The 23,950-nt window shown below is 42.6% G+C and overlaps 3 protein-coding genes across 3 annotated transcripts; 1 reads left to right on the forward strand and 2 right to left on the reverse strand.

Annotated features, from left to right (window-relative positions):
* Positions 1-4,968: 4,968 nt before the first annotated feature.
* On the forward strand, positions 4,969-6,372 carry LOC311359599 (ciliary microtubule-associated protein 3-like; the record flags this gene model as incomplete). Its single annotated transcript, XM_084479650.1, has 5 exons — positions 4,969-5,139; positions 5,276-5,374; positions 5,512-5,645; positions 5,734-5,851; positions 6,307-6,372. The coding sequence occupies 5 exons, from the start codon at positions 4,969-4,971 to the stop codon at positions 6,370-6,372; spliced, it is 588 nt and encodes a 195-aa protein (XP_084335776.1).
* Positions 6,373-6,491: 119 nt separating this feature from the next.
* On the reverse strand, positions 6,492-11,517 carry taf8 (TAF8 RNA polymerase II, TATA box binding protein (TBP)-associated factor). The gene is made up of 8 exons (XM_084479214.1): positions 11,377-11,517; positions 10,958-11,114; positions 10,760-10,858; positions 10,492-10,554; positions 10,238-10,362; positions 8,108-8,255; positions 7,703-7,845; positions 6,492-6,961 (listed from the first exon to the last, which is right to left on the reverse strand). The coding sequence occupies exons 1-8, from the start codon at positions 11,473-11,475 to the stop codon at positions 6,821-6,823; spliced, it is 975 nt and encodes a 324-aa protein (XP_084335340.1). The 5' UTR covers positions 11,476-11,517; the 3' UTR covers positions 6,492-6,820.
* A 4,589-nt stretch (positions 11,518-16,106) lies between these two features.
* On the reverse strand, positions 16,107-23,384 carry camk1gb (calcium/calmodulin-dependent protein kinase IGb; the record flags this gene model as incomplete). The annotated part of the gene is made up of 12 exons (XM_084479340.1): positions 16,107-16,238; positions 16,691-16,783; positions 16,995-17,347; positions 17,575-17,662; positions 17,908-17,986; positions 18,078-18,190; positions 18,404-18,479; positions 18,625-18,748; positions 18,877-19,015; positions 19,121-19,195; positions 19,471-19,596; positions 23,299-23,384. The coding sequence occupies 11 exons, from the start codon at positions 23,382-23,384 to the stop codon at positions 16,726-16,728; spliced, it is 1,317 nt and encodes a 438-aa protein (XP_084335466.1). The 3' UTR covers positions 16,107-16,238; positions 16,691-16,725.
* Positions 23,385-23,950: the final 566 nt, after the last annotated feature.

Below are 23,950 nucleotides of genomic sequence, written 5' to 3' on the forward strand. Positions count from 1 at the left end.
ACAGGCATCGACCATAAACAGCAGGGCTCCGACATGGGTGCACGACTCCGCTACACCAGCCATGCATGTACAGTGGGCCGAACACACTTGCCCCGATGGTGTGAGGATGACCCATGGGGTGAGTGGAGGCTCGCAGAGCCGTCGTGAATGCATGACCTGTTAGATACAAGAGGTAAATAAATTAGAGAAACAGTAAAAAGCCTTGAAGACAAGGGACACATTTTATTTCAAGTTACAGCCTAGTCTAGACCCCCATTTCCATTTGTATGCAGCTTTCCAGATTTACATTTGTCTGCAGCCTGAATCTCACAGACCTTTCATTCACACCGTTAATGGCTTGCTTTAGTCTAACCAGACCATTAACTACCCTAGCCTAACCAGAACTGGTTTGTCTACTTCGAAGCCCCCAACACACAATGTACACACATAGTAGAATAGAACACACCTAGTATGTTTCATTGGGCTAAAATCAAATTAGCATAACAAGCTGCAAAACATGTGGGAAGTTAATCTAACGTTTGTGTGCATGGAACACCTCGTTACAATCTAGTGTTTACGAAACAATCGCGGTAAATTACTTTGTCACTTTGGTCAACGCAATGTATTCACAACACATTAGTATTAGCATAAAACTCAAAAGGTGAAGCAACTTACCTTTGCCAGTACAACAGTGTTTTGAGCGTTTGGAGGCTTGTAGATGGCCAGGTCTTGCACCCAACCACAGCAGAATGTCTCATAGCTTTCTAGCGATTTATGGCTTTTAAATTCTTGCATCGTATATTGACTGATGCCAAAAACCAAGTAGTTCACTATGTCCATATATGTGCAAGGTGGTTAAAGGTCCAGGTCTCTGTCCCATTCTGCTGCAGGTAGCTCGTATGGGTCGACGTTGTTTAAGTCTGACAGCTTCTCCTCATACCTCTGCTTGGCGCTGGTAGTGAGTTTGTTCCTGTAAGGACCCTTTTCCTTCGCCGTATTCTTCTCCATTTATTTCTATCGTAATTTCTCCTGCGTCTCTGCGTCTATGTTTCCTCATCTGTCTGTATGCCGCTTTGACACCGTTTCTCCTGGCAACCGTGCTACCAGCATGGCGGATGGGCTCAAACCCCTCCCCTCCCCTCCCCTCCCCAAAAACCACGTGACTCCTCATTCTCAAATTGAGAATGAGGAGTCACGTGGTTCACACAACTTCACACACCGTGTGAAGTTATTTTTTCGTTTCGGCAAGTAGCCGTGTAATAATGTAGCCTATAGAACGTCGCCGGTTATTATCTAAAATAAGCCCCTTAAGGGAGAAGACACCGCCGCTTCAAGTCGGGGTCCGGTTCGCCCTGTCGGGGCCTACCGTAATTTCCCGCATACAGGCTGCATCATGGATAAACCGCAAGCCTTTCATTTATGTATTTAAAAAAGCAGAATAAGAATAATTATGTAATGAATAGGCATATAAAACCCTTCAGCCAAGTGATCACTGCAAATCGATGTTAAACTTGAACTTGCTTTCCCCCCCTTTAAGACCAACTAGGTCTACTGCTTGGCACGCATTATTTTTGTGCAGCAGCTATGGACCTGTCTTTCTTTAGGCTTAGGCTACTGTCTCCGAGTGCGTGTCGCTGTTTAAAACCTGACGAGGTGTTCACCAATGAGCTAGTTTACCATAATAAGACCGCCATACAAAATGAATAAAGACAGCGAGGATGCAGAGAGTTCAGCAAGGCTACAGCTGAAGATCAAGGTAAATAGGTGCTGATATATTTTAAACGTCAGCATTAGAGGAATTGACGTGTTCCCCGATGGACAAATTTAACGCACAACTGTGTGTTTATGCTGAGACTGCTTTGCTTTTTGCTATGTCTGTGTGCGCCGTGCGGGCTTTGCGCACCGTCAAGGGAAAGAGGCGGTGGTTGAAAAAAATATTTCGACCGCCTATTAAGTTCACTCATTAAGTTGCTTATAAAGGTTTATTCGTTTCCCAGTATTTCATTAATTTAGAAGACAGTTTTGTTAAAAAAAAATAATAATTGTGAAACACAACACTGCCAATGTGGCAGTTCCATGCGCAACGGGGATTTATAGGCTAGTTTTACCGCGAGTGAGTGTTGAAGAATGAATGAATGCGGGTGATGCTTGGTGCGCGTGTGTGTGCGCGCCCATCTGTCTAAACACACGCAAATTAAACACGTACCCTAAGTGTATGAGAAGGAAATCGAGTCAGTCGACCTGCGATAAACAGCTGATTCTGAACGGACTCGTCTTCGAGATGGACGTGTTCTAACACATTTTTTATCAATGAAATGTTAACAACAGTATATATCTGACCATTTCATTTTCGAAATTTTAGGTGAAGCCGAGCTTCCCTTGCAGTCGAGAAGTCGCCACTACGAAAGAATGCAATGTATCCAACTAGCGGGATCTAAACAAACTAAGCTCCAGCGAATTACTACAATGCAGAAGTAGTGGAGAATGGCGAAACACAGCAACTCTAGCCTACTCTCAACCAAAATAAAACGAATCGCCGCCCGGTGCAGCAGTGTGAACTGCCCAGTTTTTAGAACGTCTCAGCCCGTCTCGTCGCAAGGAGTCGCAAGGAGTTGCGAGTTGCAAGCAGTTGTATTTTTATTTATTATTATTATTTTTATAAAAAAAAAATTTTTTATTATTTAATAATAGGTAAGACCGCACGGGGATGGATAATGAGCGTTGTTTAAGATGAAATTACAATGCCAAATATGGCAGACACCTTCAGATATATGAGAGACCCCCTCAGTTTTTTGACTTTGTTGCCTTTTTGGGAGCTTGGTTCCCTCTGGCTCCCACGTAATTCGATTTATACATTTCAGAGCTGCCAACTTGCACGGTTTCACCGTGTGACACACGTTTTTGCCTGCTTACACACGCCACACATCCAATTTCTCACGGCCAAAAAAACAAAAAACACGCGTCCCCCCCCCCCCCCCCCGACCAGTTCACACTGCTGCAACTTTTCCCCTGCTACGTCCCAAAAGAGTCTCGTTGCGTCGCGAATCTTTGGTCTGAACTGGTCTTAGGACAAACATCCATGACTTCTGAACCATATCATTCTATTGGAAAATGCATAGGCTACCGTAGCCTAATGCAATCCAAGCAGGCTATACGTTCAACTTATTCACGTCGACATTCTATTCGACATTTTTATTGAGATGGAAACTTAGCCCAGGCTATATACAGTGTGCGAAATAGCACCCCCCCCCCTCCTGTGCGCGTATGCAAATTAGCCATGTGCGCCAAACAGAAGAAGTGCCCTATCTTGCGCCCGGTGCAATCGACTTTCTACACCGACGCATGTTCGTTGCTAGTTTGCACCCGGCGCGAAGCTGATTTTCTCCCGCAGCAACCAGGCAGGCACCACTACACTTGCGCCTGGAGAGGCGTGTCGGCGAAAAGCAGGGGCGTGTTCCGGCGCAAATGATACTTGGTGCTATTTTAGTGATCTAAAAAATGCGCCAATGCAATTGCGCCACTGACCGAAAAATAATAACAATCTCGTCCGCCCACGATCCCGCATAACCCCCCCCCCCTCTCAACAATCTCGTCCTCCCGCGATCGCTCGATACCCCCCACTGAGCCCCGGATGTTTAAGAAACCTACAATCGCGCCTGGCCATGGCAGGTCGGAACTACAACATAGCCTACACACACGTAGGCTTCACAGCACAAACATGCAAACTATTTACCAGATTTAAATATTATGATGCCAAAGATTATTCATACGTGTGAAACTGCATAGAAATAGCGTGTGGATTGTGGAAACATTTTTGTTGGCTGCATGAATGAACATGAATGAAGTAGGCCTATAGTAGGCTATGCCATGCGTTAAAATAATAATAATAATAACAATAATACATTCGAGCAAAGTATATTCCAGGCTTCCAAAACAAAATCTAGTTTTAGGGTAAATGATTGGTTAAATGATTTGGGAAAGAACAGCTGATACAGCGGTAAGTTGTACTTTTAAATCAATGCATCTGCAAACACCGTACAGCAAACACATATGTTCTTGACCCAGACATCGTGTAGGCTACAAGCCCATTACTTTTAGGATTGATGAGTATTTCATCGTAAGAAAACATAGGCCTACTTTTACCGCGAGTGAGTGTTTAAAAGAATGAATGAATGAATGCGGGTGATGCTTGGTGCACGTGTGTGTGCGCGCCCATCTGTCTAAACACACGCAAATTAAACACGTAACGCATAATGCAGTCCATGGCGATGTATATTAACAGGGGGACACATGCATATTATCAACACAAGTCGACAACGATAATGTATACAATACTGGTAACAAACGATGTTTGTTAATGTATTGCCGCATATCATTAAATAGACCCACAGTTGCGGCCATCGAGGACCGCGTCCGCATATGTTTTAAGTTGTCTTTGCCGCAATTTACATGACGAATGTTTCTGAAGTTGGAGAAGAAAACGCTATTCCATGTGTTAATTATGCCTATTATTTGGCCATAAACTGAGCCATTTGAAGTTTGAAATTCATGTGGTCATGCATCTGTCTCAGCGGATACTGCAAACGGGCCTATAGGCCTACTGCATGAGAAAATTTTAGATATTGCGATATTGCGCAACAATCGGGAGATGGGGACCCCCCCGAATATTGAAGGGTATTTCGCACACTGGCTATATATAACCCACACTTTAATTGTGCGATCTTCTGTTCAGCCATGATCCATTGACACATACGGAGAATACACGTTTCAAGTATTTTCATTGGGTTAGATCACATCCTCTTGAACACCTTCAGGAGAGTCACGCACCAGGCGCTGCTTTGCATAAACCAGGACGTTTGCATAACCTGGTTGCTATAGTTACTGGTATTCTAAACAACGGGAGGTAACATTGCGGCAGGTCGCGATGCAAGTAGGCCTACAATTGTAACTAATTTCTCAGAACATTTGAAAATAAACCTGAATGACGATATGGGAACGATTTCTAAACCTGGTGAACCGGGTCGCCGCCGGGGCGTTGGGTTCGGCACATCCCAGGATAGGAAACTCTTTCCTACCCACTTTGCACCAAACCGTCTAGGAAACCAAATGTTCCGCCAGGAAGAGCCGCACCGCGGCCCGGGCTGCTATGAGAACCATGAGGTTGGTCGGTTTGCACGCATAAGGATTGGGAATGAAACACTGGTTACAAAAATACAACATGTTGATTGTGCACGTGGACATGGACACTGGACCAGAGTCGCAGGCTATGAAATACTAACTTCGGCTCTCTGCTCAGTTTCGCAGCATGATGTACGACATCCAGAAGAGGCCGACGAGCAAGAAAGGCTACGTCCTCTCGGCGAGGACCGCCGTGCGGTTTATAGAGGCAAACAGGGTATAGGCTTACTATATACTAAAGGCCTGACACACCATTCCGACTGCCGATCGTCGGCAGAAAAGGCAGTCGGTCACAAGCCGATTCAATGTTTAATTGAATGTGATAATTTATCATTTATGTTCACATATCACCAGACAGTGACCCCATCACCTCAAAAGTACCAGCAGGATCAATCCCGGTCCAGAATCCTGCCGCCTGGAAAAACGCCTTTCAATTCCTCGGCAGTGAGGGTTACAACCAAGCCGGATGCAACCCTCAGCATGCCAGGGTGTGTGACAAAGGATTATGATAACTACATTGCATTTTGGTGGTTGATATGCGTAAATACTGATAGGTGTTTTGTGTTTACAATGCAGCCCTGGGACATATTCTCACGAAGTAGCAATCGGCAGGAAGGTTGTCTGGCCAATGAGCTTTGGGTCTCCAGATTGGGTGAAATTCCCTCAGCTTGAGAAGAAAACTCTGAGAGCAGAGGTGAGTTAAACTACCCAGCTAACAATGATCAAACATGCAGTTTGATTGTTAGGGTTAGTTAAATAACAAACAAACCCCAACAACTATCCAACAGTAGGGTTATTGCAATTCATTTTGGAAATTAAAATGTAGGTAGAATTGGAAAGAATTGGAAATTCTACCTTCATTTTCACAAAAGAACATATAATAAAATGGTTCCAGCTTCCCTCTACAATAGTTGAATCCATCAATGGCTAAATTAATTAATTGTCAACGCTTGGTGCTTGCTTTAGGCCTATATTGTGTTGAGGTGATGAGTGTTGAGGCGAAAAAATGTTTCCCTCAGGGCCGATGTTATTAACATGTTTTTCAGAGACAAACTAAGAAAAGTGGCATTAATTGCTATATTTGATGGAAAGCCACTTCATCTGGGTACTGATATTAAATGTTTAATACCTTTGTGTTTGTCTCCTCAGCTCCAGTGTGACAGGGACTTCAAGAAGCACAGGGCCAGGGTGGCCTACCTGAGTTTGTACTTCTGAAGGTCCATCAGAGGTGTCCCCTGCATCAGGAAATCACTTCCTTTTGTGATTCCCGGGATAGGGTTAGTGTATTAATAACCCTAACCCTCATGTATCCAATGAACCACAGAAAAAACAGATCTCTGCTGTTTATTTCAAAATGTTTTGTTGTTTTTAACAAAGCCAACCTGACAAATATTTAAAACAAATAAAGAAGTGAAACCATATGCTTGCCCGCTATAAGATCAGTTAATATAAGGGAATGGAAAAAAAACAAAAAAATCAAAAGCTAATTTTCTGCAGACAGCAACGCTAGATGCCAGCAAATTGAATTGCCCATGTGTCCTTTTGAGAGCCAAGTGAGCTGTCAGAGTTGTTGTTAAATCTCACCCTCGACTTCCATGTGAGGTTGTTTTAGGGAGGAAAGGGGGCAAAAAGTCTTATTGGTCACAGTTGGGGGGGGCTTGGCTCACTTCTTCCTCCTGACTTTGGGCTTCTTCACGGGCCTCAGGTAGGGGTTATCGATCGTGTTGTCCTCGCTGGCCTTGATGGACGGGACCACGCTGCTCGGCGGCAGCATGGAGTTCTCCTTGTCGGCTCTCGGGTCGTCCTGAGTTGGCATGGAAAGAAAGAAGGAAAGCAGTTTCACATCAGTCATCATTTCTTTAACTACATTGGAACATAACTATCTGTTCCTATGTACTTTCAACATATACTTGTTTTTTTAGTTCTCTGGTTTGCATTGTTTAGCTTTCATGTTTTGAGAGTTGTTGATTCAGTTGCTGGTAATATATATGAGCTGGTTTCGGTGAAATTCATAACCTTTTAATTTCCTGTAGAATACAAATTAAACCCCCAAACGTGCTAAAGAGGAGCCGTCTCTTGCAGAACAGACGATGTGACGGAACAGTAGACAGGATGAGGTCAATGCATTTATCTGAAACGTAAACTGCCTGATCTAAACACTGCCCGAGTGTGGTGTTTTACTGTTGGGGCCTGTATTTAGCAATACACTTTATCACTAATCCATAAAAAATATAATAATTTCACATGCACGTATCAAGTGTTTTTTGCATGAAGACGGAGATGATACAATTCCCTTATCTAAAAGCTTGCCTTGAAAAACAAATGCCCCATTAGACACACGACCCCATCACCCAGGGGAGACACCCGGATAAAATCTCAACAATGAAAGCACAGTTTTTCCCCCACATCCTCTGCCCTCGTTTTACGCTGCAAAATTGCAACACAGACGCTGGATTCTTAGAAGAGACACAATTCTAATGAACCAAGAGAGAGATTCTACTGTTCCGGTCATTTTGTCAAGGTCGGCAGTGGCGGCTAGACTCACGTTGAGGCCGTTCCCGGCCGTGTTGTCGCTGTCCGTCTGGTCGTCCTGCTCCGATGAGTCCGTCTCCTCCAGGGTCTGCAGCTCCAGCTCCGACGGCAGCAGGGCGCTCAGGTAGGGGATGGCGGTCGGTCGCGCCGCAATCACTGAGCACACGATGGAGATAACAGGAAGATTAGGCTGACCCACTTTCACACAAAACATAAATCACAACAAACTGCACATAAGCTGTTTAAACATGTCATCATTGGAACAAGCTCGTCACGTCAGAGCAGTGTGATGAGAACTCGTGTCCTCGTTCCCCCAGGGCAACTTAAACATTCTTATGTACAGATAGAACACACACACACACACACACACAGATCAAGAAGTCTGTTTGACAGTCGGGGAGTAAGGGTAGGGTCTCACGTGGGAATGCGGTAATGTCGTCCTTGAAGAGGCTCTGAGTCTCTCCGGTCTTGGCCATGAAGCGAGTGAGGGCCCGTTCCACGTCCCTCCGCTGGGATGCGGCCTTCTCCCTCACCACTTGGTAGTCCGACACGGGTTCCCGGAAAGTCTTGAGTGGGTTAGAAAAATCCAAAATAATTTAAATAATTTAAATTTAAACCAGAATTTTGTATGGATGCACCCATCATGTTTTTACAGGTGATTCCAACTACCGGATTTTTACAAGCAAACGGGTCGAATTCAGTACCTGATTTTCTACAAATTTCTCTAAAACTGTGGCAGCCAGGTTTATAAACAGTACTGTCGACCAGACCCTTTATAAAACCTTACTATATTATGGTATATAATCAGTATCATTTTATAACAATATAATCCATAAGGAACAAAATGTTACATGAATAGAACATATAGATGTATGAATTGTTTGATGAACAAGGATGAACAAGGATTAAAAGCTGATAAAATATATATTTCCATGCATGCTTTGCAACAGTAGCTCATACTTTTCCACCATTATTGATTGGGATTTATTGAAGGAGTTTTGAACAGGGATCAAGGTGGTGAATGTATCATTAGTACAAATCAATAATATAAATATGAAACAACATAAATAACCACCAGTATACAGAAGGGAGCGTTAACAGTTTCCTGTAGATTAATATAGGCTGCCAAAACCAGAACTTCTAAATTAGAAGGGAACGGTATTGGGGCAAGACACCGACTCTTTGTGAAATGCGAGCACATGAAAGGAGCACTGTCCACAGCTTCCCTCACGAGCTCAGCCAGGGGCTCCAGCTACAGCACACAGCTCTGTTGTAAAGGCTAGGTTTCAAGATAGACATGATCCGCTTCACATTGTAGGAACTATGCTGACATGTTAATGACGTTTTACCAAGTAAGGCTTCAGTTATTTAAAACTCTTTTAGAAATCGCTCTCGCAAATCTTCCATTCAAGAAGCGGAAAAGCCAGTGAGTTTCACACAAAGCAGAAAAGATTAACGTGGAACAGGCTTGTCCAGTGAGAAGGGCCGTTTCTAGCTTTTCGGAGAACTACAGGATAACCATCTCATGTACACTTAGCCTTTTTCGGTAGACTGCTGTCTGATTTTGATGTCAGGTTGATTCGACCCAAGGTCATTACATTGAATTTTCCACCAAAAGCTCTCCTCTCAAATAGATTTTGTAAAAGAGATTATTATTATTGATTTGGGGGCAGCTGAAATCCTGTCTCTTGCGTACCTGAGCTCATCATTGTCAATGTCAATAACGTCAGGTTATTCCAACAACACATTACTTTGCCTTTGACAAATGAATTGCCCTAAGGCATCAGATTCAAGGACACAGTTCGGCTAAATTTATGCTGCTATGTGTAAATCTTGTGTCAGTAGTTGGCTGAGCTGCTACACTGACTGGGCAATGTTTACATCAGCCAAGAAGAGATGTTGAGAGGAAAGGGGTGAGCATTCATTTTGCCCAAAACATAATTTGGTATATTACATATTATTGTACATGGACACACACACACACACATAAGTAATTATTTTTTATTCTAAGAAAGTCATCTTAAAAAGACCTTTCCACCAGGGATGGCGGCGCCCTAACACTCTATTGGCCAGCCACCACTGCCAGCATTCATTCACATTGACAAAGCTCCCCTATCCATTGTAGGTTCTTAATAATATAGATTGTTGTATATTTATTTTATTTTAGGAGAATAAAAATGTGCTTTCACTCAATTGGCTACCAAGAAAGACAGGTCATTTTAATTTAAAAAAAGGGCTTAAATGGCACCCTGGTGGCTTTGGCGGCCCTATGCAACCGCATTGTCCGCATATCATAAGAAAGGGCCCTGCCTAAGAGATACTTTAATAGTTTTCTAACTTGATGTGTGAATAATGACGAAGAATAGGACTTCTCTTTTTAAATCTCGAAGCAGCCTGTAGTGTACAAGAACAACAACTACAGCACATTGGTGGAAAATAAATTAATCGCATGCAGTGATTTATTTTATATTCACATACAGCAAAGTTAAAACAACATAAGTCGTCTTCCCTGGTTAGTAACTTAGAAAGAAGACATTGGTTGACTCACAGGGGTTTTGATGTAGGTGTGGGGGTCAGGGAACTCTGGGAAGTGGCTGGGAATGTACGCGGGGTGCAGGCGCTTCTGTCCTGCCGTCAGCGCTTTAGGAGTCATGGGGGGGTTGGTGACCGGAGCTGAGAAACACAAAACAGAAACCAGTGGTGACCAGTTGTTTGGGACCAAGTCCAATCCTGTGGTAGTCATTGGTGTAGACCTGTGGTCTCTATTACCAATAGATAGAGATAGAGATAATGGGTACTTACGGGCTGTTATAACCATCCGTTGGGACCTTTTTGCATAGACAGGAAGAGTGTCAACATTGAAACCTGCAGGGACAAATAAAGAGTCCTCAGATTGATACATTGATGGACACGGCTGAAAATGTTAGTTGATTATTCGGTCCACAGAAAATACATTTGTTACCACTTAAATCGATAATGTTAGTCAATTAACGACAAACTAAATAGACAAAGTTGGTTATTTGTAGTCCCATTTATGTTACGATTATGATTTTAATGTATTTTCTCGTACCCATCTCAATGAGTGTGACAACTGCATCGGGGAGTGTGGGAATGCTCCTGGCAGTGTGTTCACAGTAGGATTTTGCACAGCGTCCTATTTCTGTTATATCTGGAGGACAAAAGACAGTGCATAGCATTATTGACATCCCAGCACCATGTTGACCAACACATTGGCAGCAAAGCCTACCACTCAATGAACGACACATACAACTTTGCATCATCTCAGTAAGAGACTCAACAGCCGCCTTCTCTGCGCTCTCAAATCCGCATTCCGTCAGGAGGGCGCTGACGGCCACCTGCAGGGTGCGACGCCTCGCCATGTGGTAGTTGTCCGCTGGACTGGAGGCTGATTTACTACTCGACCGCTGAGAACCGAGAACACAAAGCCAGTCATCAGAAAAACACATCCCCCTCATCAATGCGTGTCAGTATGATAGATAGTACTAAAAGGCTTGGAGGTCATGGAAAATCTTTTGTTTCTGAAAGCTTTACACAGTTAGGTCTGGATAGTCAAACAGCAGACTACATCGTGGAATAGCGGTGTCATGTCGTGAGTAGTCGTCCATACGGGTCGACCATATCAACTATAAACTATGGATGTTGCGAAGTGTTGAGAAGCCTTCTCACCCCTCCTGCATTGTAACCTCCCGGTGCCACCGCCGGATCCGCCATTTGAAATAATGAAGTCGTTATGTTTAGCTGTCGTACAATTGATGCGTTGTTCATTCAATGCCAATTGATGTGACACTAGTAAACATGGTACAAAACATAACATATACAAAGAACTCCGTTTCCGCTATCCAGACGGAAGTCGAGATCTTGACTTGCTGAGATATTTTATTACCGCCATCTAGTGGATTGGAATAGTTGCACATTTGTTGAGTGAAGCCTTCAGAAACAACAACAAATAGTATACATTAATAATATACCATACATCGTGGTAAGGTGTATTGGAGTTGAATTTCCAATTTTTATGTTTTATATATTGACAATTTTTTATATTTGAGATATGTAGATTTTTGCTTTAATTTGACCAATTAATTAATTTAGTCTTCCAAGATTTACCATTATTCTTCATCCAATCGATTTCTCACTAGTTTGAAAAGGGATTGTCGAGTTAACGATATTCAAATTTGAAAAAATGGCAAACAATGATTATCTCTATGAAAAAGGCACATTCTTTAAGAAAATATAAAGAGAGTTTTATTATTTTTTATGACAAAATCTTTTGAACATTTGCTGCCCAGCAGCAAATCATCAATGTTATTTAGGATACTCGCTACTTACAATAAAATTAGACTCATAAAACACAATGAACATGTATGTTCTTGTCAACAGAGAGATAGAGTTCACGAGGAGGCGTGCAGGTGGGGGGCCGTGGTCTCCTAGGCGGACTTCATACAGACGGGGGGCCGTGGTCTCCTAGGCGGACTTCGTGCAGACGGGGGGCCGTGGTCTCCTAGGCGGACTTCGTGCAGACGGGGGGCCGTGGTCTCCTAGGCGGACTTCGTACAGACGGGGGGCCGTGGTCTCCTAGGCGGACTTCGTGCAGACGGGGGGCCGTGGTCTCCTAGGCGGACTTCATGCAGACGTTGGGCCATGGTCTCCATGAAGAGAAACTCTGGCTCACTGTCCTCCTTCTGCGGCCTCCTCTCTAGAAACGGCAGTAGGACGGTTTCCACGAGCCCCCCCGCCACCCCCAGCAGGACCAGCATGGAGCCCACCAGATATAGCTTCAGCAGGCCCCGGCATGGCCTGTGGCTCAGGATCTCTTTAGCGAACGGGATGAGATCTGCAACAACTACCATGATTGATTATCAAGGAAGTCTGTGGGGGAAAAACCAAACATTACATTACATATAAGCGTTTCAAGAACGCTTGCAGAGAAGGCTAGTTTAGTATCTGACTTAAGGGACGGAATTGCAAGAATATATTTCAAAAGACACACACACACACACACATATATTTATATCAATATATCAATATATATATATATATATATATATATATATATATAATATATATATATATATATATATATATATATGTAAAATATTTTACCTGATGCAAGGCTGAATTAAATGTTTGATAAGTAAAGTAGTAGTAAGGTCACACTAGTACTCACAGTGTAAGGGTCCTGCCGATGTTGAATGCTGTTGGTGTGGAGGCTTTGACTTATCAAACCTCAGCAGTCTGCAGGACAAGCAGAGGATCCAGAATATAAACACAGTGTGTCCCCATGTATACACCCACTGACAAGCCAGCTCATGAATATTCACAAGTCTGTGTTTGATAAACACTATCAGATGAGTGAGGTCAAAGGCAGAGAAAATTTTCCTATGTATGTCAAGGAATTACATCACATGCAAAGGCCCCTTGATAAGTGAAGCAAACGTAAATCATACAACATCAAACACGTAGTATTATACAGCACATTTGCCAAAAAGCAATACCTTATAAGGAAAGACGTGCATTCTGAATAAAATCATTGCTTTCTTTCTTGTTACTGGCCTATTTCCATGTTTTTTTATACATGTGTGATTAAATCATTGCTTTCTTTTGCCTTTCTTATTTCCATGTCAAGAGCATGGCTTATTTGCATATCTATGCAAAAGGTTAAACCTGATATGATTCCCAAAAGGAATTTCCCCCCACGTGGAGCACTCCCTAAATAAGTGACATCAGCTCAAAGTGTAAAAGTAAAGAAAAACAAAGAATCATCTACAGACACTGTGCCAAACACAGTGATCCCACAGAAGAAGAGGGCGCATAACCATTTAAATTACAGATTTTTTGGGTTTGTGAAGGGTCCTCTCATTATTGATGGGCCTTTACACCAGTTAGTGATCACTTGAAAATCCCTGCAGACAAGTGCCACGCCATGCGCGTGCAATGATGTCTGCTTAAGGAGTTGACCTGATTTGAATCCACACGTTGCTAGCGGAGACATTTGGACATGCTCTGCCCTTTGCCCTGATTCCCCACACTAGGTAAAGCATGAGAAGTCAGAGCAAGCGTGTTGTGAAATGATGACTGATCTTTGTTACCGACAGCCATGTGTCACATTTAGCGACTAATATAGTGGTGATAAAACTACTGTACATCGATCAATGTTTGATGGAGACATGGAATATTACCCATGTCTCTTGTGATATTACGGTAGTATATAATTTACATTTACATTTATGGCATTTAGCAGATGCCTTTGTCCAAAGCGACTTACAATAAGTCAATTTGTTTCATGTTTACATTTCAATTGGTGTCAAGTTAATTACACATGTCAGTGCATGATGAAAGTCAACCTTTTACCTACTTTTTGGTCTGCAACCTGTGGCCTGAATAAGGGGTCTGTTTCAGGGAGTGGCTTTCAGAAATCAAACAGGAAATTAGGATGTTTGTGAGGAACAGAAATGAATGTAACTATGCAGGCCGTTTCATAAGAATAACAAGAGTAGGCTACAGGGATCTAAATAATTATGAGCCCCATTTGCCCTAGGGGGAACATATTGAACTTTAATAATAGTTTGAGTGTTTTTGTAAAAGAATATTACCACCATATAATTAATTTAGTTTAATTGTCGGTGAACAGCAATTGCCACAATGTGCTTTGATCAATTATGTTAATCATGTACACCGCCCCCCTTCCCCCTTTTTTGAAGAAAATGTGAAATAAATGCAATGGTTTCTTGATAAAACTGTGTATTGTCTTTATTCGACGAGCATAGTGCATCTCTCATTAATACACAAAATGTATCAGTTTGAACACATCAATACAAAGCCCCACACATCTCATGACACAAAACACAGAACCAAAAAGTACCACCTTGTTAGAATGGGCTCAGTGATACATAAATATTTACAAAGATAGTTTCCCAAATTGGTGAGAGATAGAGAGAATTGAATTGTCAAAATTGCAATATTATTTGAAGTAGTGCAATAATTAAATGCTAAATTCATAGATATGATGGTAAGCTGTTGTCTGTATCGTGCTTTTTTTTTACGTTGATTTGAAATAGTAGCACATATGTTCATAAAATTAAACAAAATAGTACAACCATTATCTCTGTATAACTAAACAAGAGTCAGATCCCACAGAGGTTTCAAAAGGTTCAGTTCAAGGGGATACAAACATGCACACAAAGGATAAACATGCAATTGGATTATAAAGTAACACGTTAAGTAACAGAAAAAAAGTTAAAGACATTTATCATATTTCAGGGTCAGTCTTAAACAAAGCGGAATAAAGCGGATTCTAGAAGATTAATCTTTTGTACCGTATGGCGACACATTTGGCGATAAGTGGTAGTGTTGCCTAGAGAAACAGTCACTACCAACACCCAGTTTGTAACATAACTAATACTGCAAACGGAAGGGCTTTCGTCAGTGGGCTACAGAGTAGAATCAACATTGTGTTATCTCATTCGGCAATAAATAGTGACTTAACAAACATTTATTTACATTAAAATATTTGAGATTGCCACTTAAACATTGAAAACATTTCTGGAAGGAACAACAACAAGGAAACTGCTCAAGGTGTCCAGCTGAATGGGCAAGGTTTTATCACGACATTTAAACTACATCAAACTTTACGTTACAAATGTCTGAGATTGTGTTTGAAACGTCTAGAGAAATCAGTAGAACTGTAGCCCTGCAACAAGGGAGAACACAAGGGAGAGTCTCCATGGGAACCAAGCAGTACATACACTGTGTAACAGTGGACATCATCATTTGTTAAGCTTACACTGTGTGTGTGTGTGTGTGTGTGTGTGTGTGTTTGTGTGTGTGTGTTGGTGATACGTATGTGCTTTGGGAGAGGCTTTACAGATGTCTGGTCTGAGGGCTTCTTCACTCTCAATTCTGCTGGTCTGAGGGCCCCTGAAAAACGCTGGTCTGAGGGCCAAGTTAGGGCCAAGAGTCATTCACAATACTGCTGGTCTGAGGGCCCAACTCTTCACCCTGAAAAACGCTGGTCTGAGGGCCCAACTCTTCACTGAAAAACGCTGGTCTGGGGGCCAAAGTGTCATTCTCAATACCGCTGGTCTGAGGGCCCAACTCTTCCCCCTTAAAACCACTAGTTTGTGGGCCCCATTCTTCACTCAAGACCACTGGTTTGAGGGCCCAACTCTTCCCTCTGAATACCGCTGGTCTGAGGACCCAAATGTTCAATCCGAATATTGCTGGTCTGAGGACACCGTTCGACTCTGAGTAGAGTAGACAAATAAACATCCAAGTTAACCCTCCTGCCCTGCCATTAAACAAGACAAGGGCACCACACCTTGAGTGGGTTCCCGGGCGCCGCCCTGTGATGCAGGCCCCCACCTCCTAGCTCCGGGCATAGGTTGGGTAAAATGCAGAGAATGAGTTTCCCCATGGGGATAAATAAAATGTATATTCAAAATATATATATAATACCCATGGAGACAACCAACCAGCTCCACCAGCAGCTGAAACCACCCAGCTTCACGCTGTGCCACCTCAGGGAGAATGACCTGGAAGAAAGTGTACAAACACACATGGTTAGGGACACCTGGGCGCGGACGCCTCCCAAGCCTTGCATGGGAACTGTCACGCTCTGCTATCTTCTAATAAAGGAGAGCGCAGCTTCATTCACATGCTGGGAAAAAGTCTGCAAAAATCACGGACTTGAGCGTAAACTTTTCCACAGAAGATTTGTGGTAAAGTCAGACAATTAAACCATTGAGCCGGGATGTGCGTTTGCCATTGGTCTGACTTGAAAAAGCTATATTAATATATATTATATTATATTATTGTTTCAATTTCTGAGCAAATTTTCTAAGAAAACAGAATTGATGTTGCAGAACCTAATGTTTTTCACAACACCCACATGAAAGCAAGGGGTTAGGGGTAAAGATTAGGATCATGGTTAGCTGACTGTTCCCCTTTGTTTTCATTAATACATGCTTCCTTTAGTCCAGTTTACCTAATAAAGTATTTCTTCATGTTGGTTCTGGACTTTCACATGACCGAACACACTCCAGTCTGCATCACCTTGCCACTGTGGTTTTTACCATATCTGAGGAGGGAGCGAACGAGAGAGAGAGAGAGAGAGAGAGAGAGAGAGAGAGAGAGAGAGAGAGAGAGAGAGAAAGAGAGAGATGATATCAATGCTACCATTCCTAAACAGTGCATATTGATCCAAGCTGGGGAATACAGGTGACTAGACTGGACTGAGTGGACCCAACACACACACACACACACACACACACACACACACACCCACTCACCCGTTGAGGTTGGCCGGTTCCGAGTGGTAGGCGTGCTTGCCCCGCTCGGCTATGCTGGGGGCGTGGTGCGGGGATGTGGTGGGGATGTGGCTCTGGCAGGTCTTCAGGGGGAAGGCGCTCCTGAGCTCGTGGGGGCTGGGCGGCAGGGCCATGTGGTCCGGGCCGGGGACGTTGCCGTTGACCTGCCGCCCAACGGGGTCCGCGCGCGGCGGGTCCGGGCTCTTGCGCGGCCCGCAGGGCGAGGAGACGTCGACGACTATGTTCGGCACGTCGGCCTTCTTGGCGACCGTGTCCGAGTTGGCCGCCTGGAGCTTCTTCATGTGGTTGATGACAATGGTGGCGTTGAACGCTTGCTGGAGAAACACGCAGAGGGGAGACGCAGGTGTCAGACATGGGTTTGGTTCATGTGAATACTCAATACTGTAAATATGCTTTGAATTGGAATATGGTACCTTGGTATATATACCAAGAACAAGCTGTTCTGTTCTATGGGGAATACGGCTTCATAAGGGAGATCTGATCACATGACTTTAAAGGCTCTCAGGGGGCCCGGCCCTTGTTGAGCTTGTTAAGAACTGACCTTCCACTTGGACTTTGCAAAGTTCTTTTGGATTTGAACACTGACAGACTGATAGATGTCATGGCTCCGCGCTGTCTCTCCAATGATCCTTGAAGGACAAAGATGCTTAGGTTTTAATTAGATAAAGCCGAATATAATAAATGCTGAAAAAATGCCTTTAATGGTTGGTGTAAAGATATTACGGACAGGTTAAATGAAAAAAGAGTCTATCTATCTATCTGATATCTTTAAAAAAATAATGGATAACATAATCGTTGCTGCGATAAACATTGCATTTATAGCCAGCCAACTTTCTAAATCCCAGGCGTAAGACTGATATTGATGAACACTCACCAGGGGTGGCGGAGAGCCAGTTCTGTAGAGAAGCGCATGCTGGGATTCTTTTGCATCATATGACTTATGAAATCTTTAGCTTAATAAAAAATACATTCACAAATTAATAAACAGACACATAAATAGGATTAATATTTCTACCAATTGTAAACGGTAAGAGATCTCGTTACCTGAGTCAGAGATGTCATCCCAGAAGGGAGAATCAAACTCGTACTGCGCCTTCATGATCTTGGAGAAAAGCCGTGTCTCGGTTTCTTCATAAAAAGGGGGATATCCACAGAGCCTAGCAGGAAACAACACAAGGTAAATGTAGCCTCAATAATGTGGCTTCAGAGAAAATAAGCGTTGACGCTTGTAAAATATGCAGTGCCACAAGATGGTGCTAGAATTCAATAAGGGCCATTCCGTACAGAGATATAAATACATACTAGATGGCACACTTATTCAACTACCGGTATACTGCCCTTAGAAGGCGCTATGGAGCAGTGACACTTACAGAATATAAGTGATAACACCGATGGACCAACAGTCCACTGCCTTGCTGTACGGTTTCTGGGCCAACACTTCTGGAGCTGAAGTGTAGGAAACCATGGCGTAAGCAAGAAGCACATAACACAATAAGAATAATAATCCTAACAATATTCAGAATAAAATGAATAAAAACTAAAAATGTAATAAAGTGTAAAATACAAAGCAAGGCTGTTCATTTTGTCTTACCCACATATCCTGGAGTTCCACAGGCTGTTGACATGATGCCGTTGTCCACCATCTTGGAAAGGCCAAAGTCACTGATCATGATCTTGGAGTTCTCATCCTGGCTGTAGTACAGGAGGTTCTCTGGCTACATGGGGAGGGTTGAGAGAAAGAAGCCTCACTCAACGACCCCCTTACTTAACAGGTGACCCTGGATTAGCTTTCATAATGATGATTGTGTCTTAAGAGCCGCTCAGCTCTGTGGAGGGGCCCTACCTTGAGGTCACGGTGAACCACCCCGCTCTGATGCAGGAAACTGACCGCCTGCAGCACCTGCTGGATCACCCTGCTGGCGTCCTTCTCCGAGTAAACGCCTCGGTCCAGGATGCGGTCGAAGAGTTCACCGCCGGAAACACTGCCATAGAGCAAACGCCATCTTTAATTACTGGTCCCCTGGTCTGTGTTCCTGAGCAGGGTACTGCTTAGTGCTGAGTAATAGAGGAGCAACACAGACACTCACAGCTGCATGATGAGGTAGTAATGGGATCGGCTCTCATAGAAGTCCTCCAGTCCCACGACATTTTCATGTTTGATCCTAGAGACACAGACACAGACACAGAGAGAGAGAGAGAGAGAGAGAGAGAGAGGAGACACAGAGAGTCACACAGACAGACAGACAGAAACAGAGACAGAGACAGAGAGAGAGCGAGAGACACAGACAGACAGAAAGAGAGAGACTTTGTTTAATCACCCCCTGCACACAGTGGATCAAATATCCAGCCATGAGGATATTACAGATATATAGATAGAGGAATGAAACATGTGTGCGGGGAGAATGTGTAAGTGTAAGTGAACAAGGTTTCTCCTTACTTCCTCAACACAGCGATCTCGTTCTCTAGATTGAGGTCTCTCTTCTGCTTCTTCTTCACACACTTCATGGCAAACAGCTTGCCGGTCTTCCTCTCCTTCACCATGTACACCTCGGAGAAGGCCCCCCTGTCAGGAAGCACACAAACAAACACATAGTCAACAGACCTATTGCCAACACGGCAGCAAGTGGCGTCCCTCTTGGGTGACGCTCTGCCTTCTCGTTAGTGAAGGGTCTCCTGGTGACTGATTAGTTGGGTAGTCATTGTGTGTGTCAGGCCCTACATGTGCCTGCTTGAATGGCGTGGGGATTAGCCCAATCTCCCTCAACGATAACAGTCCAGGTGATCAATCAAACCAACTATAAATGATTCATGGTTTATGGAAAAGGTACAATCTCTTTGGACTGGTCCCGACCAAAATGAGAGCTCTAAAAGCACTTTACTAACGGTACTAGCAGTGAGATTTCAGTGTTTTTACAAATCTCTTCCAGTGGGATTAAAAAAGGCACACCCTTTATTAAAATTGAATTAGTGTCATGCTTTATTTTTAAAGATGTTCATGTGTGGAGGAAAAGCCTGATCTAGCCTTAATATTACCATATCATATTCTATATTATATTTCCTTAGACAGCTCCAGTTAAAAACAACCTTTATTTATAGCTACAAATACATATTGCATTGTGTATTCTAACTCAAAATCCCTCTTCTACGGTAACACATGACCCAAAGCTAGTATGCTGAACAGGACCTTCACACCTGGGCTCCTCTGGGTAGCAGATGACCCCCACTCCCTTCATGCCTCTATATAAACAGTCTCTTGTTCTTCTCATGGTTGGTTAAATAACATATTATTGTCCCACCGTGACCTCCCTGATCATTCTGTTTTCCTAACGTACAATTTTTTCATCTTGGATTTCCAGAAGGTTCTTCTCTCCACTAACTAATACACTTAATAATTCCTGATCCTTAAATCCTTAATATTCCTTGACAATATGCTTTAATGCATTCTGAAAGATTGAGAATCCATTAGTTGACGGGGTCAGAGTTGAGGCCCTCCCATGGCTGTTGTGATTACAGGGCCCTGTTCTGTTCCATCATGTTCTATCCCTATGCTATCTTCAGCCTTGTCTGGAAATAGTTGTTCCATTAAGGTGGATTAGGCCCTTTATCCCTGACGCAATAGAAATTATGTTGCCCTGATGGTTGGTGTCCCAGCTACATGGATTAGGCACTGAGCATGTGCAGTAGGGGTTGTGGCTCGAGGCGACCTTCCAAAGACAAGAGGCAGGGAGGGCTTAACTGAGACACGAGATGATAAGTAGAGGACAAGGGGGAACGTCCCTGGGATTGAAGTACCCTAATGGCATTACGTGATACTATGATGGTTACATGATGATGGATTCCATTATTATCAAGCATACTCTATTTAGAGCACCAAAATCATGTTTAATGTTTTAGAAAATAATAATATGAATAATATAATAATAATAATAATATGAAGAAGTAAAAGTTTTAATTTGATTTGCACATTTTGAGTAGACCATTTCTGGTCTGCTGTTTACTGATTCTCTATGGAGAGCCCTTCTGCTCACAGTGACACGTGTGAGAAATAGAAACGCAGACCACATGTTTAATCACGTCGGCTTAAAGTCAATATAGACTTCAGGAAGTAAAGAAAAGTTGAAGAAAAAGGATAGGATATACGTAATATATATTAGAATAAACCCTTTTCACAGAGGCGTTTTGATAGGGCAAAGACAGCTGGCGCTCATAGCACTAATATAATTATGGGCCTACTCTTGTAATGTACCAGGGCATGGAAAGAAGACCTAAATTGAACCCCCCACAAGGGTGTGAGCCTGTTGAGGGAGAGAGCAGGGTAATCACAAAAATAAATAAATCATTAAATCTGAAGATAAGCAGCAGGAAACAATTTGGTGGAGGAATATATTGTCGGTTGATGAGGCCTATAGAGACAGGCCTCATTTGGTGTGTTACTCAGGCACTGGGGGATAGTAAACACGTCAGCATTACACCCGAGAGTGTAGTCGCATTCTTTAGCTCATAACGTCACAAAAGATAAAAATATCAGCGAAAGCACTGTTTGTGACTACAGGTAGTCATTAAGGTAAATAAAAACATTTTGTAGATTTGGAGGAACATATCAACTCTATTCTGTATTGCTTCATATGTCCTTGAGACGTTGTAATGGTTAAGTTTGCTAAGTGATGCTAATGTGTAAACGACGATCCCCCCAGCCTTAGGAACAGCATGAACTCTGAGTCAAACATCTTCAACATGTTACATGTTACAATCATTATTATATAACTATAGAAGCTATAATATAATAATAATAATAATAATAATAATAATAATAATAATAATAGATTGAATTCATATGGCTCTTTTTTTTCTGGAAACTCAAAGCGCTTACAAGGGGGGGACCTCACTAACCACCACCAATTATATAACCATAATTATAACTTATTAAATAACATAATTTCACTTACTCCAAATTAGAACACATACATTACTCTGAGCATATTTTCTGACATTGAATATGATATAAAAATATAATATATTGGTTGAATTCAGATGAAACTAACAACTGATCACTAACAACATTCAGTTTTATCACAACCAAATCTAAAATATTACGTACTATAATTACTTTGTACACTTCGGTGACAGTAGTTATTGGGTCATTACTGGCAGTTTGCAGCAAATAACATATATTATGCCTTATTTCTTACTGGCACTTTACATGGTAGGTTCTATGCTCCATCAGCATAGCAGTTGGCGTTGACCTATAGCACTGCCGTATATCAGGTTTGCACTTTTTACTGAATTAGCATTATCCCTATTTAGATGAGCTCATTTATGAAGGAGCTTCTTAGGCTCAGTGACACCTGAGGGATGAGTCCGGCCCCAGCAGACCTAAGTGTCTCGTGGCTAAGACTCGGCTTAAGGTAACGGTAAGGGTTATGTCTCTTGCGTCAATCCATTCAAAGCAATAATCTCAGGCCCTTTCCATTGTACTGATGTATAATTCTAGAGACTAAGGGCACACTCACACTAGGCCATCTGTACGTTTGCCCCCTAAAGTCTAGATTGTTTGGCTAGTGTGAGCACGCCATCGGTACTCAAGTACAGTTAAATTACGTGACCTCAGTAGACTTCAGAGAGGCCCATTTGAGATTGCCTTGTGTACTTGAGTACGGTACAGGGCAACTTTGCCTAGTGTGAGTGCGCCCTAATGTATGAATACAGAGATACTTAAATAGATTAAATATAGAGATTCTTATAATATAGAGATCTTTACGTATACATATAAAGATACTTATAATATAGAGATAGTTATGCTTAAATGTAATAAACTTATAATAGGGGGACATCAGTAAAGTTGTGAAGAGGCCAGTGCTAGGTCTGGGGCTAGGTCTTTGTCAAATGCAATGCTAAAAAATATATTTTAGATGGAACTTTTAAATGTAAATTGGATACTCAGTTGTAGTCTACTTCAATAAACATCATTACAATAATGCAACAAACAATCCTTCTCTCCATCATTCTCAGTTTTTCTAATACATACAGTTCAGCTTTAAGTCAGTATGCACTCAGTACCACAACAATAGATAGAGCCTAGCATTATGTTAGTGTGCATACGGTACCACAACAATAGATAGAGCCCAGCATTATGTTAATGTGCATACAGTACCACAACATTAGATACAGCCTAGCATTAGGTTAGTGTGCATACAGTACCACAACAATAAATACAGCCTAGCTTACACCACAACAAGTGTTTGATGAAGTCAGGAGCATTACTTACGATCCCAACTCCTCCATGAGCTCAAAGACATTCTGGATGTTATCTGTGTCCTTCTTCCACACATAGTCCTCTTCCTTGCGGCCCATCTCTGCATGTCCTTCCACAGGGATATCTGTCACAACAAAGAGGATGGGGGAAAGAAAATAACTGTCACCACTGATGGTCTGGCCAGTATCCAAAGACAAGACCAAACACTCTGCCTGGAATTTAACAAAAAGAAAAGCCGTAGAAAAAGACAAAATCTAAAAACACAAGTTTAGCAATCATCCTCTCTGAGTGACAACTACACGCCTCCCAACCTCAGCATGAAGAACATGAACCCATCTTGGGTTCTACAATTCCTCAGTCATTCAAGTGGGAAAGTGGAGTGCTGGATGGATGGATGCATGCTGTGCTTCTGTGTTGCTACATTGCACACAGCTGACTTAGCAGGAGGACAGGATGGATGAATTCGTCTGGCAGACCAAAGGGTTGCATTGTTCTAATTGGAATACAGGAAGCTAGATCTGGCCAACTACAACTTTAGTCCGTAGATCAGTCTGTTATGCTGCAATCTGAGCAGGTTGAAAAGCTCAGAGACAAGAGCTGGGAATACAACACTTTTCTTCCCTTCCTTAGACAATTAATACATTGATACTGCATCTGGAAAGTG

Source organism: Micromesistius poutassou, assembly GCF_964030765.1.
Source record: "Micromesistius poutassou genome assembly, chromosome: 15".
Lineage (NCBI taxonomy): Eukaryota > Metazoa > Chordata > Actinopteri > Gadiformes > Gadidae > Micromesistius > Micromesistius poutassou.

Bases quoted from the DNA above. Each gene is read 5' to 3' on its own strand.
- taf8 (XM_084479214.1), bottom strand. From the start codon at position 11,475: ATGAACAACGCATCAATTGTACGACAGCTAAACATAACGACTTCATTA. The intron at 10,363-10,491 runs GTAAGTACCCAT...TGTGTTTCTCAG, and splicing joins ACGGATGGTTATAACAGCCC to CTCCGGTCACCAACCCCCCC. The intron at 8,256-10,237 runs GTGAGTCAACCA...AACCCACTCAAG, and splicing joins ACACCTACATCAAAACCCCT to ACTTTCCGGGAACCCGTGTC.